Genomic DNA, 19,857 nt, shown 5'->3' on the forward strand with positions numbered 1-19,857 from the left:
AGGGGACTGCATGTTCTCCCTGATGTTCTCTCTGTCATTGGTCAGCAGACATTGCGGTTTGTGTGAAGGGAAGTGGTTCTGTGTCCAGTGAGGAACCCGTCTTCGCCCTCAAGTCGCTGAAATCAAGTCTGAACAGGAGAAAACTGGTTTCACGTTTCCTCTCCAGCAGTGAAATGAGATTGAGCCTCGCGGAGGACGACTTCATACAAACTGCAGATTTCTTTTGGGACGTTGACGTTCCGCTCCAGGAGGAACGGTTAGAACCTGGCTTCATGCTGTGAGAATGGAGGCTTGCTCAGTTCACATTCAAGAGGAATTCACAGTTTTAACCCTGAAAGACCAAATTGAACTTGTTTGAAAACCTTAAAGTGAATATTGATCAGCTCACTAAGAAAATATAATGGTCCAACTCACAAGATGTATTACATTTTTAAAAATACAATAACGTCGCTATGTGAATTTTATGCAGCGATTTCCCATGAACACTCCTGTGGAGCATCCTCCGTCAAAGTCCGAGGATCCACCTGGAGAGAACCATCGTCTGTGAACACGAGCAGAGCTCTCCGTCTTCTACACCTTTATTTCAGCACTGCTCCTCTGTAGTAAAACAGCTTTCAATGACCTTGACCAGCTTCTTTTCACAGTAAAAGGCGTTTGTATGGCTGCCTGCTGTCCAGAAACTCTTAGTGTGAAAGGCTAAATGCAGTGGCTCTGCTCAGATATTTCAGACTGTGGTGTGAGGAGGACTTGACGCAGGTCAAACTGCTGGAGGAACGTGATGATGTGTGATCGTCCACAGACACTGGATTTGTCACTGACACCCGACATGTTGTACCACTTCAACACAGGTAAACCATTTGGATTCCTTCCTGCTTGCATCCAGTGAAGTGGCCCTTCAAAATAAAATGCACGGGGGTGGGGGGAGGGAGTGGGGGGGGGGTCCCACTGGAGGAGACAGAAGCTAGAATATTGCACTGATGGTCGATTTGAGAGACAAAGTCCGGTTAGTTCACGTTAAGCGTCCTGAAGCTCGATGACGATTTCAAACGACGACTCGTCCGCCTCCTTCAGGCTCCGTCTGAAGAGCTGCGCATGCTGCCACGCCGCCTCGCCGTCCCCCCCGCTGAGCTCCGCCGAGACCAGCAGCTCGGAGGCTCCACCCAGGCCGGGGAACGACTGCGTGCTTCCATCTGTGGAGTCCAGAGCAGGGGGGAGGGATCATCAGGGGCTGTGTGGAGTGTTTAGTACGGCGAGCAGGAGGGAAGCTCACCTGCTGAGAACTCGGTGGTGAGCCGGTCGGACTGCAGGAGCCAACGCACCCTCCCCGAGTGGAAGGTCTGGCTGGAGGCCATGATGGAAACCGACTGGATCTTCATTCCTGCTGCGGCCAGGTCGAACCTCCAGCTGACCCTCCCCACCGCCGAGCCTTCTGTCCGGGCCAGATACACCTGAGCGGGGAGACCAGGCACATCGATCACCACCGCATCACCTTCTACTAATCCTCTCTGCTACAATCCTTCATTGTTCAACCTTCTGAACACCAGAGACAGGACTCGTCCACTTGAAACATAAAAAAGGCTGACGTTGCTTAAAAAAAAAAAAGATAAGAGCCAATAATGTACTAAAATATTAAAATAGTGTTGCAGAGTATCTATGAATAAACACTATTCCTACGTTAATAAAACTGGGAAAAGCCTTTTATTTCCAAGAAGTTCATCTATTAAGTAGGGATGTCCCGATCCGATCGGTAGATATCGGATCAGGGCCGATATTAGTGATTTGTGAGTGATCGGGGATCGGCAAATACAGCCGATCACCCCGCAGATCTAAAAAAACAAAAAAACAAACTCGGTCCACAACGTCCCCTAATAACCAGAACAATCAGGGACTAGAAGCTCCGGTGGAGCTGCAGAAGCTAGAAGCAGGCGGAGCGGGGCCATAGAGCTATAAAACTAGAGTTATATATAATGGTTTATGTGTTTATGTGCAGAAGTCTACTTCTAAATTTCTATGTGGTCTGTCTTCTGCTTTTTTATTGTGTTTGGTGAGTCACAGCGCCCCTAAAGGCCTGGCATGTGTACTACATGTCCTGAAGCCTCGTGTTGAGCCGTGTTCATAGTGAGGTGTGGACGGAGGTTCTTTGGGAGAAGGCCAGGGAGGACAAAGATAGTTTTTTCGTCGTGTGGATGTTCCTCAGTTTACAACAACAACTAAAGAGAAAGAGAAGAATTTTGAGGCGAGAACCAGTAAAAGAGAAACGTGCGACGGGGTGAACTTGTGCGGCGGTCACTATCGATCACCACAGAGAAGGAGTGATGAGCGTTTCAAGCTGAAATGAAAGGAGTCCCTCATCCGTTTGTTGGCTGCGGAGCTGCAATCAAACCAGCAGCCACTTTGGTTCCAGTCACGTTCGGATCAGTTGGAAAAGTCGCACACTAAACTGGATCTCCTGTGAGAAGCTTCTGTGACTGAAGCCTTTCACCACTTCATCCTTCACTATTGACGTAAACAACTAAAGAAGAGAGAGTCTCTCCCTCCGTTTTGTGTGATTCTACCTGGACTGTCCGTTTGTCCTCATTTAAAGAAGATCTGCTGCAGAGGAGATCACGTTGACACGCTTGCTGCTCGTTTCACACAAAACGTTCAGCACGGAGGCTCTTTAAACACACAAACGACTGGAGTGTGATTCTTCCCTTTAGTTTCTGCACCTCCAATGGGAAACGTCAGGTATTCACTAAAACAAAAGCTCTCATTTCCTTTAACAGTTATACATGCACTCTTAATTACTGGTCTGAAACCATGATTGTAATATAATGTTTCGGAACCACATAATGTGGGAGATGAAAACTTTCTCCCACAGTGACGTTATTCCCTGTGAACCACAGCTCAACATTCATGTTGATTTTACTGGAAAAGTCGAACCAAACGTTAACATCCACTGGAGAAAAACACACGGAAATCTGAAGTGGAACCAGACGAAACTTCTCCCGTTTAAAATCACTTAGGATTCCCAAACTGATTTCTGGTTGCTAAATGCCACAATAAAGAGAGAGGGGGTGTATTTATTGCTTTCTGTGAAGTCAAACATTTACATACATTTCCTTATTATGTGGAAGCATTGCCTCTGACCCGTCTGGCCCGGGTCAGACGTTTTGTGTTTTAATCCTGAGGCGCTCCTCCGGACTGAAGGGCGGGACGGCGTCAGGTTTACATTGTGACATTTAGCAAATAGAAAGAATCCAGGGAATCCTGACTGACCTACAACAGGAGAAGTTTAGTCTGAATTAACATCAGATGGTGAGAAAGAACAAGCCCTGGAGCTCAGAGAATAGAATACTGAGTTTATGAAGTAAAAGCTTTGGCTGTTTTTATACAGTTTGTCAAGTCCGGGTCTCAACTGTTGTTGAAAAGTTTCTGGACTGTAAGTCACTTTTTTTTTTTTTTACTTGGTTACGTTGATCACTACCGTTCAAAAGTTTGGGGTCACCCAGACAATTTTGTGTTTTCCATGAAAAGTCAAACTTTTATTTACCACACGATGTAAAATTAATAGAAAATATAGTCAAGACATTGACAAGGTTAGAAATAATGAGATTTATATTTGAAACAATAATTCTTTTCCTTCTAACTTTGTTTTTGTCAAAGAATCCTCCATTTGCAGTAATCCCAGCATTGCAGACCTTTTGGCATTCTAGCTGCTAATTTGTTGAGGTAATCTGGAGAAATGTCAGCCCACACTTCTAGAAGCTCCTCCCACAAGTTGGACTGGCTGGATGGACACTTCCTCCGTCCCATACGGTCAAGCTGCTCCCACAACAGCTCAATGGGGTTTAGATGTGGTGACGGTGCTGGCCACTCCATTACAGATAGAATACCAGCTGCCGGCTTCTTCTCTAAATACTCCTCCACCCTCTGGAGGTGCTCTGGCTCATTGTCCTGTTGGAGGATGAAACTGGCTCCAACCAAGCGCTGTCCTCAGGGGACGGCATGGCGCTGGAACATGGAGTGATAGCCTTTCTTATTCAAAATCCCTTTTCCCCTGAACAAATCTCCCACCTTACCAGCACCACAGCAACCCCACACCATCACCTTACCCCACCTTGCTTGACAGGTGGTGTCAGACACTCTTCCAGCATCTTTTCAGTTGTTCTGCGTCTCACTAATGTTCTTCTGTGTGATCCAAACACCTCAAACTCCCATTCGTCCGTCCATAACACTTCTTTCCAATCTTCCTCTGTCCAATGTCTCTGTTCTTTTGTCCATATTAATCTTTTTCTTTTATTGGCCAGTCTTAGATTTCTCTTTGCCACTCTGCCCTGAAGGCCGGCATCCCGGAGTGGCCTCTTCACTGGAGAGGTTGACTCTGGCGTTTAGCGGGTACTATTTAATGAAGCTGCCAGTTGAGGACCTGTGAGGCGTCTATTTCTCAAACTAGAGACTCTAATGTACTTCTCTTCTTGCTCCCACTTCTCTTCCTACTCTGGTTAGAGCCTGTTTGTGCTGTTCTCTGGAGGGAGTACGACACACCGCTGGAGGAAATCTTCACTTTCTTAGCAATGGAATAGCCTTCATTTCTAAGAACAAGAACAGACTGTCGAGTTTCACATGAAAGTTCTTTTTCTGGCCATTTGGAGCCTCAATCCACCCCACAAATGTGATGCTCTAGATCCTCCAGCTGCTCAGAGGAAGCTCAGTTTTATAGCTTCTCTAACCAGCTAAACTGTTTTCAGCTGTGCTAACATGATTGCTCAAGGGTTTTCTAATCGTCCATCAGCCTTCTGACACAACGAGCAAACACATTGGAGCATTAGAACACTGGAGGGAGAGCTGCTGGAAATGGGCCTCTATACACCTCTGGAGATATTGAACCAACAACCAGAATAGTCATTTACCACATTAACAATGTATAGAGTGTATTTCTGACTAGTTTAAAGTATCTTCATTAAAAAAAAACTGCTTTTCTTTCAAAAATAAGGACATTTCTAAGTGACCCCAAACTTTTGAACAGTAGTGAACATATGTTTGGTTTTTAACTGTAGCTTAGTAAAACCTGAATAACTCTGCATCACGTCTCCCAGCAGAAGAATTGAAATGGTCACATTTAGTTCTTCCAACAATAAAGGAAATCTAATAGAGTCAAACAATCACTAAAATAATAGAATGCTCCCAGCATGATTTTTAATCAAATGCCACTGATTACTGCCTTCATGTATCACAACCTGCATCAGCAGCTGGATTCTAGGTGCTTCGAAATTCTTTAGAGAAGAAAAACCAAAAACCTTGAGATCAGAATCTTGAGTGAACAAATGAACTAAACATTAGACAAAAACAACATTTATTTTCAACCTGGTTTTTTTCTTCATCTAGTGATTTTGCTGAATTGTTGATTAAATGTCACGTTACTGCAATAAAAACTTTCAAATCAACAACTGTCGTAAAACAGTGTTACTAAAATACTGAAATAGTGTAAAATGTGGATAACTAGAGCCACAGTGAGACGAGTGCAGTGTGAATCTTTCTGTTGGTGCTGCATCAGTTAGTTGTGGTGACGTAGTAACCCACCATCTGCCAGTCGGCCTCCAGCTTCCTGAACACCGCCTCCTGGCTCCACACGCAGCGATCCCAGCTCGCCGTCGCCTCCCCGCCACTGGACACCCGGCAGTACCGGTCGCTGGCGGCGCTGTAGCTCACGTGGAGCAGCCGGATGCTCTTCTCCTGCTCGCTGGGAGAAAATACGAAGCCTGAAGCCTGAAACGCAGCAGAGAGGAAGACTGCGCTGAACGCTCCATAACTTCACCACAATGCCCTTTTCTTTTATTACTCAATTTGTCGAAGGTCTACCAGAGGTTGATAAAACATCGGGCCTTCCTGATAAAAAACATTTGAATGTAACCGTCATATCAAAGGGCGTGGCCACGGCGCTCCAATGAATCTCTGATGGTCGGCCATGGAACAGGAAGTGATGCGTGTCTCTGCTCTTCATGCTGTGATCTGCCCTGAACACTGAACACGCCCATATGATGATGTACATTCACAGTCATAGCGCCACCTATTGTAAGAGGAAGTGTAAGGAACTATATGTTCACACGCCATGGCCCCAGACTTTGTGACGTCCTCCTTGAGACGGGCCGGGACATGAAGCGCATGGGGGCCCAGACGGCGCCCCGCTGAGGAGTCTGGAGGTGTAGCAGAGTCTCTGCTGACAGCGGATCACAAATCAGACATTTCTGTCACTCTGATGTAATATTGTTTACACACATGTCCACCACACTCTGACGTACACAGAACCTCGACGTGCACCAGGTCCTAACATGCGTGGTTGTGCGAGGACCCGTCACCGCCGCTTCTCACGTTGATTTCCTTTGTTCCATTGTGCAGTGCAAAAACTACCGTTGGTGTTACAAATCATGAAAAAGCACTTCAACAATACTTCAGAAACACTTCAGAAACACTGCCACCCCAGGGAATAAACCAGATAAGATACTTTTACAGCAGAACTTACAGCCGGGCTGATATATGGGCTCAGAACTTCTACACCAGAGGGCGCTCTAGAGCTGCAGGATAAATGATCCAGGTAGGCTCACCTGTACCTGAGCAGAGGTCTCTGTCCCGGCCCCTCTGGTCTCCCCTCGTGCCATCCTCCAGGCCAGAGAGCCAGAGTTTCGGCCCCCCAGATCCCCGGCTTTGGGCTTCTTTGGGGAAATGAACTCAACCAGCTCCACCAGAAGCCTGTCGACCAGCTCCTTCTTCCTGTCGGGACTCAGAGACCGCTGCCTCTGCAGGGAGAGCAGAGAGAGGTTCAGCCCACTCAGCACTCAGACATTCGTCCGGAGCTGAAAGCGTTCAGACTCACCAGACTGTTCAGCCTGTTGATAGAGTCCAGCAACCAGGCCTCCTGCACCCTGGTTCTTCTGGACAAGACCTCCGGGTGTCTGCAGGAGTACCTCCAGGTTACATCAACCACCTGCAACACACACACACACACACACACACACACACACACACACACACACACACACACACACACACACACACACACACACACACACACACACACACACACACACACACACACACACACACACACACACACACACACACACACACACACACACACACACACACACACACACACACACACACACACACACACACACACACACACACACACACACACACACACACACACACACACACACACACACACACACACACACACACACACACACACACACACACACACACACACACACAGTTCAACAACGTCCTGATTACAGGGCAGATTTAGCAAGTGATGCTGGTGTCTAATTACCACCAGCTCCACATTATCATCCTGGGAGCCGACAGGAACATAGATGTGGTTCAATTTATTTTTTTCTACTTGTGATTCTGTGACTCGGTTGGTAGAGAGCTTTGTTCACAAATAGGCTGTGATCTGTGGAAACCGCTATCAGGAACCTCTGCATGAGCAGGATGTGGAATCACATAATGATGAGAAACCCTCCAGTTGTGTGCAGAGCCCTGACGCATTCCGGTCTCACCTGGTCTTTGGAGAACGCCAGGATGTAGGCCAGTTTCTTCCCCCAGCCGACTTCGTACAGCAGCGGTTTGTCGCAGGCGTTCTCACACGGGTCGCAGTGCAGCCAGCGGCGCTGAGACGGCGAGAAGGTTTCTGTCCACACGTGGTCTGCAACCGCAGAGGACACGACTCAGAGACACAGGAGGAAACACAGCGACTGTCCTGAAAGAACGATTGTCTTAGCTCGTGTCCCTGTGCCGACTGACGGTCCTGGATATACTTTCATACCACCGCTCCTCTGACGTCTGGGACTTTTTAGACGCCACAGCTCTGCTGCTCATAAGGCTCTGCAGCTCCTGGTATTTTATTTTTGACAATTGATTTAAAATCTTTAACTTGTTGAAAAAATTTAAAATAAAATCAAGGCAGTTTTGTTTACGGGCTAACCTTTGGTCATACGAGCAGTGGGTGCAGCTGTACTGATCCAGCAGAATACCGCCGAACAATGAGGGACGCAACTTTAGGCCCCGTTTACACCACAACGAATTCGAGTGTATCCGCAAAACTTTCTTCACTTTTGGGGGGTCCGTTTACACGACACCAGTGTTCTGATCCACTGTATCTGCCAAGTTTTCAATCCGGCTCCCAAGGTGGAAAGATTCTTTCACAGAGCTAATCCCTCCTACAGAGACTGATGGAGGCTACAGAGCCTGTTACTGCTCATCTCCCCCCCCTCCCTCCTGATCATCCAGTTGTAAACAAACATGGCCGACCACGTAGTGGTACGAGCCGTAGTGGTACGACCCGCGGTCCAGATCAGTAGTTTAATAGTTGAGACTCTCCCTGATATCATCCGATGCCTCATCAGTCCATGTTGATGTCAGGTTCTCTCCATTTTCTTCACCTTTATAGTGTTTTGTTCTCTGAACACATCTGTGTAGTTTCATAACAAAATCAAGCAACAGCGCCCTCCAGTGGCCCGGCACACTAACTACATCGTTGTCTCTGTGTCCGCTGCTGCAGTGGAAACATACTCCTGTTTTTTAGCGGATTAGGTGTTGTCACGTGAAACGTTGTCGTGGAAACAGGGCCTTAGACAGAAAGTTTCACTTGGAAAAAGTTGCCCGACGGCTCGTCGGAGAAAGCAAAAGTCATTTGCACACTTTTTTTAAAGCCGAATTTCAACAGAAGTCAGTCTGCAGCAAAGCAGCAGGTTGCCATGGTGACCGACCAGTAGCCAAACTGCAAAACCTGGAGGAAATACTGGAAACTTGTAGGTAAATTATTTTTCTCGTCCCTCGCTCTCCTGTCCACTCGCTGTCCCCCTGGTTGGTGTGTGTGTGTGTGTGTGTGTTACAGTACATTATTCCAACGTTGTTTGTAGAAATATTTAAATTGTCAAAGTGTAGGACCTGCACTTAAACATACAAGTCTGTGTTGTGTTAAATTAGCAGTTGGACAGGTGGACCTAATAAAGTGGCCAGTGAGTGCACACACACACACACACACACACACACACACACACACACACACACACACACACACACACACACACACACACACACACACACACACACACACACACACACACACACACACACACACACACACACACACACACACACACACACACACACACACACACACACACACACACACACACACACACACACACACACACACACACACACACACACACACACACACACACACACACACACACACACACACACACACACACACACACACACACACACACACACACACACACACACACACACACACACACACACACACACATTCCTATTTTCTATTGGAAAGGGCTCTGAGTTCTGTGACACATAACTCTAAACAATATTAGAAGGCCAAGCACAGAAAGACACAAAAGATAGTCAAGTAAGACTTTAGAAAATACGAGTTATGTGTCACAGAACTCAGAGCCTTTATATATATATATATATACACATACATACATACATATATATATACAATGGCCAGAATGGTTAGGAAAGAGAAAACTGAAAAAATGGATCAAACTTTAAATGGTCACAACAGTGAAAAGGGGGTAAATCTGCTAAAAACCACAAACAAAAAGATGAAACAGATAAAACAACTAAAAAGACAAAATACAGATGAAATGGCAAAAAACCCCACTAAAATATTTAAGATGACAAAGTTATTAAAGTGCAAAAAACAGTTAAAACTACGACTATAAATCAGTTCCTGAATGTAGTTCTTGAATCTCATGAAAGTGACTTGTGCTAATGTTCTCAGCAGTTTACTAAACTGAGGTTAAATTAATGGCAAAGTTAAATACAGTTTGTTGCTCAAGTAGAAGTTTATTTTGGGAAATTTGGCCAAAATATTGAGAGGTCTGGTGAGGAAATGATGCTGAGTTGACATTGTGTGAACAGTGAAGAGTTTGGAGTGTTTGTTCAGTGTCGCGAGGCTGAAAGAGTCACATGACCGCGACGACCTGCTCAGTGTTTTTCTGCCATCATTCATCATCAGTCCACCTCAACAGGACTGCTGTGGTGAAAAGTGAAGCAGAGGATACCTGTGCTGTCCCAGATGTACCGCGCTTCCAGGCCCACGGCTCTGCAGCACAGGGTGAAACAGTTCGCCCACTCTCCACAGCGCCCCCTCCTGGTCTGCAGCAGCTTCTCCGGGTTGTTGTACCTGCAGCCATTGGAAAACATTTCACAGATTACTTCAGGAATGTTACTGAAACTCCCTCAGCGACCCGCATTACAAAACTGACTTTTTAATTGGCAATTGTATTTTGTGAGTCAAAACTAGAGGTTTAAACCACAACACGTTACTGCAGCACAGCCAGGTATTACCAACAACAAAGCAGGGGTCTGCAACCTTCACGTTCCACCAAATCTACTTCAACTGGAGCCGCAGAACACACGGAACCTTCCCAATGACGCCAACGTTTCATATCAAAGAGTTTGTCTTATGTTGTATGAAGCTTGAATTCAAACTTTTCATTATCAGCCACACACACGCGGTGTTTCTGTTATTTAATATTATTCATTGTTGTGTGTGGTTTTATAATTGTTTTTTTTCTTAACAGACATTGTTTTATTGTTTTTAGTTGTGATTTTTATTCAAGTGCAGTTTTTGTTTGTTTTATTTAAAAGTTCATTGGTAAAAATGAGAAACTTGAAAAGGGTAGACTTGTATTATTATGATATATTATCATTACATTTGTGGCTAATTTGTTCTCAAAACTTATTTTGTCAATAATATTGTTTATTGGGAACAATTTGTTGGACAATATATTGACCAGCAGAACTTGTTCTCATCACAGGCCCAACGTCGGCCCCTGTAATAAAGCCTCTGCCACCAACTTCCATTAAGATTATCGATATTCTGTTCATACTAAAGCTTAGCTTCCCTTGCTAAGAGCTGAGATAATCTACCTTCATGCCGACAGCCGTCTTCTCATCACTGGTTCATAAATCCATTTCTGATTATTTGACTTGAGGAAATCTGTCGTTGGCAGCAAAATATGTTACTAATAGATTTTAATTCAGTTGTGGCATACAGATCAATTTAATCTCACTTGAGCTGGATGAAAAAAAAAAAGAACACCACCAAAATATCTGTTACCGACCAGAGCAAAGTTTCCCCCGAGTTTTAAAACAAAAAAAGCCGGTACATCCTGATCATGTTCATTTAATGATTTTTACAGAATTTATCATGACCAACCTAAATCTCATCTCAATAATGAATCCCTTCTGTTTTCTGTAGGGACGTCACGATCACACTTGTTTGCCCCCGATACCGATCCGATTTTTCAGAATTGAGTATCGGCCGATACCAATACTTTCCCGATCCGATACTCACATTGCTATTGCAAAGATACTCAATAGTCTATTTTTGGAGCAACTAAGATGTCTGAAGCAAAAAGCACTATTAGCAGAAGCTTTGTTTACCTAGAAATTATTGTGAAACTCACTTCTTGAATCAAAATTCTTCTCTTTCTCTTTAGTTGTTGTTGTAAACTGAGGCTACATCCTCCCTGGCCTTCTCCCAAAATACCTCCGTCCACACCTCACTATGAACACGGCTCAACACGAGGCCTCAGGGCATGTAGTACACATGCCAGGCCTTTAGGGGCGCTGTGACTCACCAAACAATAAAAAAGCAGAAGACAGACCACATAGAAATTTAGAAGTAGACTTCTGCACATAGACTGATTGTTGTGGTTATTAGGGGACGTTGCGGACCGCGTTTTTTTTTTTTTTTAGACCGGCGGGGTGATCGGCTGGATTTGCCGATCCCCGGTGACTCACAAATCCCCAATATCGGCCCTGATCCGATATCTACAGATCGGATCAGGACATCCCTAGTTTTCTGCATTGTTCCAGGTACCTGGGGAACCTGGTGGAGAGCTGGCAGCTGGAGCAGAAGTGGTTTTCTACCCTCTGGGCCCCCCAGCGGAGATCCTCGGGGGTGGGGCTGAGCGAGCCAGAGTTCTGGGTGGGACCTCCGCAGCGGCTGCAGGGTAACGAGTCCACCCAGGAGAAGAAGTCCTGTTTGAACCAGCGCAGCAGCTCCAGCACCAGGAAGTCCTCCAGTCCAACTTTACAGCCTGAGAAGAAAACCAAACCACCATGCTGTAAATACTGTGGACGTGCACCATTCCTTCTTCAGAGCCAACACACCTCTACTATCTACAGCCCTCATAGTATTCTAACAGGTATTGCTCTTTACTACTCTGGTATTCCTGTCTGTGTACAATGTGGAGCTGCAGTACAGATGAATGAAGACATAACAGTGCTCTTTCTCTTGGCACCAGTTTACATTCTCACATTTGCACCAGCAGCGTTTCAGAAGTGAAGCCGTTTGCGCCTTCTGGTTTTTACCATTGAATGTTGTGCGTCTGCCCCGTGACCACCAGGTGGGATAAAAGTACGGTAACGAAGTGACAGGAGCTCCAGTTTATTCAAATGACAGGATTCACAGTGACTTCCATGTACAAACATATACACTGTCCATCCTGAGGCGCTCTGGAAACAGAAGTTTCCATCTCTTTATTTGAGCCACATTTGATCCCAGTACAGTTGGAGCAGTGAAATAAAGACAGATTAAACTCTAAAACACAAACAACTCAAACTTTCTCTTCCGGCTTTGTTCAAATAACATCATGAAAAAGTTCACATTTAATAGTTTTTATTAATCTTATGACGTTGTGAACATTTGTCTTCAGAGAAAAGGAGCAGGAGCCTGCTGTTTCTCAGAGCTCAGGGTCTTTGCATGTTTTCACAACCCTCACCGTGACTAAAGCTGATGCTAATCATTAGTGTGTTTATTCACCGCCTCACACACACTATATATATGACGTCATCCAGAAACTGCAGAACACATCACCGGAGGCCCCGAAATTCATCTTGGGTGATTTTAATCATGCCTGCCTGAAAAAGACCCTGACAAACTTTCATCAATATGTCCAACCAGACGAGGCGAGAGGCTGGACTTGTGTTATGGGTCCATCAAGGATGCTTTTAAATCAATTCCTCTTCCCCCCCCGGGCTCTGCAGACCACAGCGGTGCATCTTCTCCCCACTTATAAGACTGTTCTAAAGAGGGAAAAAGTCCAAACTAAGGACGTGAAAGTCTGGACAATGATGCTGTGCTCTCACTGCAGGGACACTTCGAATGGACAGACTGGGAGATGTTTGAAGACATGTGAGGACTTGGATGAACTAACTGATGTTGGTTGTTCTTACTCAGCTTTCTGCAGAGACGTGCTCATTCCCAGTACAAGAGTTCAAGGATCCCCTAAACAATAAGCCCTGGCTGGACACATCTGTTAGTCACTCAAAGAAAAGAACTCGCCCATTCCAACCAGGAGGAGCATCAGACCTACAGTCTGCCACCAAAGACTGGTCCCAGTCCAAAGACTGGTCCCTGGTCCCAGCCTGGTCCCAGCCTGGTCCAGGATGAAAACTAGAGCGGGCATCCAGAACACAAGAGGCTTCAGCTCAGACGATGAGTTTGCCAATGCTCTTAATTGTTTTTACAATCGTTTTAATGTGCTTGATTTTAGCAAAGACACAAAAGAACTAAGCCTCAAACTGCGTGACGTCCAGCTCTTCTCTATAAAACCAGAGGTTATTTGTCGAGTTTTCTTCTGCTTTTAATACGATTCAACTTCACAGTTTAACCCAGAGACTTTTAGAACATTTTAACCTGAACAATAATCTTGTGGGCTGGATTATAAACTTTTTAACAAACAGGACACAGAGGGTGAGAGTCAATGGGTGTCTATCTGATAAACTGTGCTCCTCCACAGGCTCACCACTAGGGGGTGTGCTCTCACCATTGTTATTTATTCTTTACATTAATATGTGTCAGAGCACTTTTATTTTTAAATATGCCGATGACTCGGTAATTGTGAGGCTGCTACATGCAAATGAAAACAGTCATGTCCCTGTCATTGACAGCTTTGTCAGGTGGTGTGAAGACGCACACCTGCAGCTCAATATATCTAAGACCGAGGACATGGACACTGACTTGAGGAGAAACACACATACACCTGAGCTCACCATCATCCAGGGACAAACGATTGAACAAGTACAATCATATAAATATTTGAGGACTCTCGGTGACTCAAAGTTAAACTCTAAAGAAAACTGTGAGGCAGTGGACAAGAAGGGACACCAGCGTCTCTTCTGTCTGAGAAAGTTGTCCCGTTTCAAAGTGGACAAACCTTGATGACACTTTGTTATCGTGCTTTTATCAAATCTGTTTTATCTTTTTCACTGGTGGCTTGGAAACGTTCATTTAACAGAGGAACTCTCTCAGTCAGTTAATAAAATGGTCCAGTCTGCTGATTGGACAGTCACAGCTGAGCTTACAGTCGCTGTACAACAGGCAGCTACAGCGTCTGTAAGCTCCATCTCTGGAGAAGACTCCATCACCTGACCAGAGAGTTCCAGCTCCATCTCTGGAGAAGACTCCATCACCTGACCAGAGAGTTCCAGCTCCATCTCTGGAGATGACTCCATCACCTGACCAGAGAGTTCCAGCTCCATCTCTGGAGAAGACTCCATCACCTGACCAGAGAGTTCCAGCTCCATCTCTGGAGATGACTCCATCACCTGACCAGAGAGTTCCAGCTCCATCTCTGGAGATGACTCCATCAGTTCCAGCTCCATCTCTGGAGATGACTCCATCAGTTCCAGCTCCATCTCTGGAGACGACTCCATCAGTTCCAGCTCCTGCCATCTAGACGGAGATTTAAAGCCCCAAAACTGAAGACGAGCCGCTCCAGGAGCAGCTTGTTTCTGCTGCCATTTCCTTTTTAAATCAATCTTGAAAGCTCTTTACTCTTGGTCTTGTTTTGAATTTCAACCAGATTTTTATCTATTTATTGTTCCTTTATCAACAAGTTGTCATAATATTTTTTTGGTGGCTCCTTCTATTTATTTATTTATTGATTTATTCACTCTTTCACCTGTCAGTGAGTCTGTGAGTGCTCGTCTATGTCTGTGTCCCTACTGTCTTTTACTGTCCTGCGCTTTAATATATCTGTATGTACTGTCAGACGCTCTCTCTGCTGCACAATAAATCTGCCTACGGGTATCAATAAAGTTACCTGGACCTTGACCTAGCATTGAGGAGTCACTCAGCAGAGAATTGTAGCCGCCACATGCTGCTCAGGTTTAGGGCTCTGTGTCTGCGAGCTCCTCCTGACGGTTTTACCCTTCTTCTTTAAAATGACTTCTTCTCATCAAACATTTTCCTCACCTGTCCACCTGTCGATAGTGAAACTCACCTGGATCGGCCTGCCGGGCCTCCTCCAGCTTGCTCCTTGCAGCAGAGGACATCTCCTGGTGAGGCATGGAGCTCCGGGCTTTCTGCTGCAGGTCAGCGTCTTCATACAGCATCACGTGTTGGAAGTTTGACTGAAGAGTCACAAAGAAGCTCATGCTGCTCTCCTGACAAACGGAGGGAACTGGATTCAATACCACAACAGTTCTCATATTTCTAAAGCTGTGATTAACCTTTTGAGCACGTCAGATGACACTGAGTCCGACCCTCTCTGAATGAAAGAGCCATTATGATCACCCAAGAGACTGAACGCCCTGAAAGTCTCTCTAAAGGCTAAAAGAGGCTCAGGGTGACAGAGGTAAATACAGGTACATTTCAAAGTATTGAAATGAAAGATTCATTCAAACAGAAACTTTGAAATACTTTACATTAATTAAACAAACTGAAACATTTCAAGCATATTTTTGCTTTATTCTTTGAAATGCGAACCCCTCAGTCACAAGAATATAAACTTCTCATATTTGTTCTATTTTATAACAAAACTCTATGTATTTTGGGGGTTTTAAACTAGATAGTATGACAATCAAATCTAAATTTAAAAACTGCATAAAACATTTCAGTTTAGTCATAAAGTCACAGCATGGGAACTACAAACCTTTGAACACGTACAGTTTAACTTGATTACCTCCAGATTAGAGTAGGAGTCATGGAAATGCTTAAAAACCACATTAATGCCAACATGTCACACTCTGACAGTCTTCTATAAAAGCATAAGTTGAAGTTGCACTTTCCAACTTAACGTGGAACATTTTAACCTTGACTTTCTCACTTCCAGAGACATTTGGACCCGTTAACAGTGTGTATATATGAGAAACACGCCCTACCCAAACTAAACTAGCTGTTTAAAGGAGTAGTTTACCAGGGACGAGGGCTGCTGAGCTGGCTGTGGTGTTGGCGTGCTGGAGGTAGCGGGGGGGTGCTGTGGAGCCGAGGCCGAGGCGGGCTGCTGGACCGGACTCCCTCTGCTCAGCCTCTGATCTCTCTCCGCTGCGATGGATTCCCTGATGAGCTTCAGCTGCTCCACCGACGCAGACTTCGGAAACACCAAGTGAGTCTCCGCCTGGAACAGTCACATGGGCGGAGGTTGAACCAAACGGACTGGAGTTTCATCTGGTAAGTTCCTCACTGATTACCTCCTCAAATCCCATCTCGAAGAGGCACTCCACCGCTCCTTTGATGGGCAGCAGCTTGGTGGAGAAGGTGGGGTTACCGATACGGATTGATCTGTACTTTTCCTCATTGGGGAACCTGTTGAAGGTCACATGGTTGGACAATACGACAACAACACAAGCCTTTTGAGACCACGTACCCAAGTATTTACAAAATCGGTGATATTTCTCTGCTTTTCTTGCATTTACAGCCGGCGCCGCCCTGAGTGGTAACCTCTCAGCAGCTCTCAGTGGTTTTCTTAACTTTTCTACGTTCTTAACGTACTTTACGTACGCACTTTGCGAACGCACTTTGCGAACGCACTCTCCGTACTTTGCTACTCCTATGTTGTATCCTATGGATATGGACGACAACGCAACTACACCAGGTTCCAAATTATTATGCAGATTGCATGTAAGTGTCATAAAGATTAAATTGGTTGTTTTTCAATTAAAGTTGAGGAAGGTATTGTGTATCAGGGCTCTTTGGATCACTGAAATCGATCTGGGACACCTGTGATAATTAGTTTGCCAGGTGAGCCCAATTAAAGGAAAAACTACAAAAGAAGGATGTTCCACATTATTAAGCAAAAAACCATTTTCAAGCAACATGGGAAAGAAAAAGGATCCCTGCTGCCGAAAAGCGTCCAATAGTTGAATGCCTTGGACAAGGTATGAAAACCTTAGCTGTTTCACAAAAACTTAATCGTGGTCATCGTACTGTTAAGAAATGTGTGGCCGATTCAGAGCAACACTGATAAAGACACAATGAGCTCTCAGCGCTGGACAGGTTCCTGTCAATCATGGACAACCTACTGCATCCACTGTCCAGCACCATCTCCAGGACAACCCACTGCATCCACTGTCCAGCACCATCTCCAGGACAACCCACTGCATCCACTGTCCAGCACCATCTCCAGGACAACCCACTTAATCCACTGTCCAGCACCATCTCCAGGCAAAGGAGCAGCTTCAGGGACAGGTTCCTGTCGCTGTCCTGCTCCACTGAGGAAATCTTTCCTCCCTCATGATGCTGTTTAACTCCTCCACAAAACTGTGGACAAGGGTACTATAGGAGACCCTGGTACCCATGGGTACTAGACGGGACCCCGGTACCCATGGGTACTAGAGGGGACCCCGGTACCCATGGGTACTAGAGGGGACCCATGTACTCAAGGGTACTATAGGAGACCCTGGTACCCATGGGTACTTGAGGGGACCCATGTACTCATGGGTACTATAGGGGACCCTGGTACCCATGGGTACTAGACGGGACTCCGGTATCCATGGGTACTAGAGGGGACCCATGTGCCCATGGGTACCAGACCCTATTGCATGTAAAGCTTTTGTTGTCTTTATTCCTGTGCAAACCAGTTCTGTTGATGCTGCTGAAACTGTGAATTTCCCCACAGGGATGAATAATCTGTCTGTCTGTCTGTCTGTCTGTCTGTCTGTCTGTACGCAGCTACGAGTCACCACCAACGATGATTCCTGAAAACTCCGGCCACAGAGGAGATTTAGAAAAACTCTGTCTCCGTTTGCATCTAAAGACAGGGAGACGTAGATTTACGTCACACTATGCGACAGAAGCGTCATCTTTGTGCGACTCGTGTTGACAGTTTGAACGCTGTGATGAAAATGGATCCGGTGAAAGCTGCTTGTTCTGGTGCTTTATATTCTAACGACACACTGAGGAGGAGCTCCACTTGTTTATCCAAACAAATGACCCATGGACTGAAAGAAAACAGAAACGACTCTCGCCATTTGCGACGTCATTTTTCTCCAGGATTGTGATTGGCTTGCATGACTTCATACTTCTTGTTACACTGCCCCCTACAGGTCTAGCTGCTCATAGTAGCTCTGAACCAGGTGTATATGCAGGTCCGTGTAAATGAAGATTTATTTTGGAAAACGTAGAAGGGAAATATCTGTTTTTTGTAAAAACCCGGGTACGTGTGAACGTGGCCTAAGAATGTTAGGTTGCATTATAGACGGCACGACATGGCTGTTCCAATTCCATCAAAATAAAGCCCCAAAATGAGTCATCCATTCCCAAGACTACAGAATAAAACACCAATGGATCAGTCACGTGTCTCCACAGCCAATGTGTTGCGTTGGATGTACATGACTTACAGAACTGTAATTACTGCTGTATGTTCATTCAGCTATGGAGCGGCTGCAACTAATAAAGAAACCAGAGGGACACTTATTAAAGAGCAAAGTGGAATTCTCCACCACTGGAAATCATGGCACAAAGAAGCATAACTTTAAAACCAGTCATTTTAGTGAACTATCCATTCTTACCACTGACTGTGCAGACTGAACGGATCGAACAATTAAAGTTGTACATGTAAAGACCTTTCAAACCTTCAACTTGCTCTCTTCTTGTCATGTACTTTTTATTAGGGGTCCAAAAATTAAGCTTATCATTAGGCAACAAGACAAAGCTTCTGTGATGACTGAATCACAGAAGTCTCCAGCCCAGCCAGACACACCCACCTGGAACATCGATAATAACATCACACAGAGACCTTTCTATTTCACTCTTTTATCCACGTTAACATGCTGACTAACTCCATGTGTAAAACTCACTGGCTGTTTGGTGGAGTTTATTCCAGGGATTAGTGAGTTTGAAGAGGTAAACTGGGTTTTGCTACCTGAGGTTTTATATCTTTAATATGTTTTATCCTCTGAGTCATATCAGCAGTTTGTCTTTATCGGCATCCGTGACTTTATGTTTTATATCTTTCTCTATTCCTTCACGGGAAGCTTCGCAAACTCACCTCAAAATGTTGTCCGCGTACGTGAGTAAAAGCTTGGCCACGTCCAGAAAGACTTGGTTTGGATTCTCACAGAGTGTAGAGACCGCCGGAGACAGAGACATGTCGCTGTTTATACCACAAAATATAGAATTAGTTTACTTTCACACAGGACGGCTAATGCTAATGCCAACAGTGACTTCCTCCTTCGGGTCCTGCATGAAGCTGTTCCTGCTCTGCCTGAATAGAAATGGGTGGATTGAACCGCTTGGATATTTAATTTCATTATATTTTCTGACTTTGCTTTGTTCCATCTATATATGTGTGTTTTGTTTCCCGTGAGCAGCAGGTTCAACTTTCTTTTCAGCTAATTTAAAAGTAGACAGAACAGGCGTTTATTACTACTACCAAAACAAATGGTGAGGCTGAAGTTCGCCTCACATTGGAAGTTCCTGGCCATTTAAGGGAAAAATCTAACTTTAAATTCACTTAAGATAACTTTCCAAAACATTGTTGATTCTCACTGCTACTCTTCTACTTTATTCAAACTTATTTCACATATTTCTAATGTAAAAGTATTATC

At 45.0% G+C, this 19,857-nt stretch overlaps 1 protein-coding gene across 3 annotated transcripts; it reads right to left on the reverse strand.

The window, feature by feature from the left end:
* Window positions 1-404: 404 nt before the first annotated feature.
* Window positions 405-19,507, reverse strand: ngly1 (N-glycanase 1). 3 transcript variants are annotated; one of them, XM_080484510.1, is made up of 12 exons: window positions 19,299-19,507; window positions 16,501-16,615; window positions 16,227-16,427; window positions 15,312-15,474; window positions 11,903-12,122; window positions 10,077-10,198; window positions 7,542-7,687; window positions 6,854-6,964; window positions 6,591-6,776; window positions 5,563-5,748; window positions 1,271-1,448; window positions 405-1,190 (listed from the first exon to the last, which is right to left on the reverse strand). In XM_080484510.1, exons 1-12 carry the CDS (start codon window positions 19,397-19,399, stop codon window positions 1,015-1,017), a joined length of 1,905 nt encoding a protein of 634 aa, XP_080340636.1. In that variant the 5' UTR covers window positions 19,400-19,507; the 3' UTR covers window positions 405-1,014. The 3 variants fall into 3 exon arrangements, with proteins under 3 accessions (XP_080340636.1, XP_080340637.1, XP_080340635.1); XM_080484511.1 differs by having other exon boundaries at window positions 6,585-6,776; window positions 7,542-7,672; window positions 19,299-19,495; XM_080484509.1 differs by having other exon boundaries at window positions 6,585-6,776; window positions 19,299-19,495.
* Between the last annotated feature and the right edge of the window lie 350 nt (window positions 19,508-19,857).

Source organism: Lipophrys pholis (assembly GCF_963383615.2).
Source record: "Lipophrys pholis genome assembly, chromosome: 17".
Taxonomy (NCBI): domain Eukaryota; kingdom Metazoa; phylum Chordata; class Actinopteri; order Blenniiformes; family Blenniidae; genus Lipophrys; species Lipophrys pholis.

Coding starts and splice junctions, on each gene's coding strand:
- ngly1 (XM_080484509.1), bottom strand. CDS start 19,399: ATGTCTCTGTCTCCGGCGGTCTCTACACTCTGTGAGAATCCAAACCAA. Junction 10,199..11,902: donor CTCTCCACCAGGTTCCCCAG/GTACCTGGAACA, acceptor CAATGGCTGCAG/GTACAACAACCCGGAGAAGC. Junction 6,777..6,853: donor TCAACAGGCTGAACAGTCTG/GTGAGTCTGAAC, acceptor CTCTCCCTGCAG/AGGCAGCGGTCTCTGAGTCC.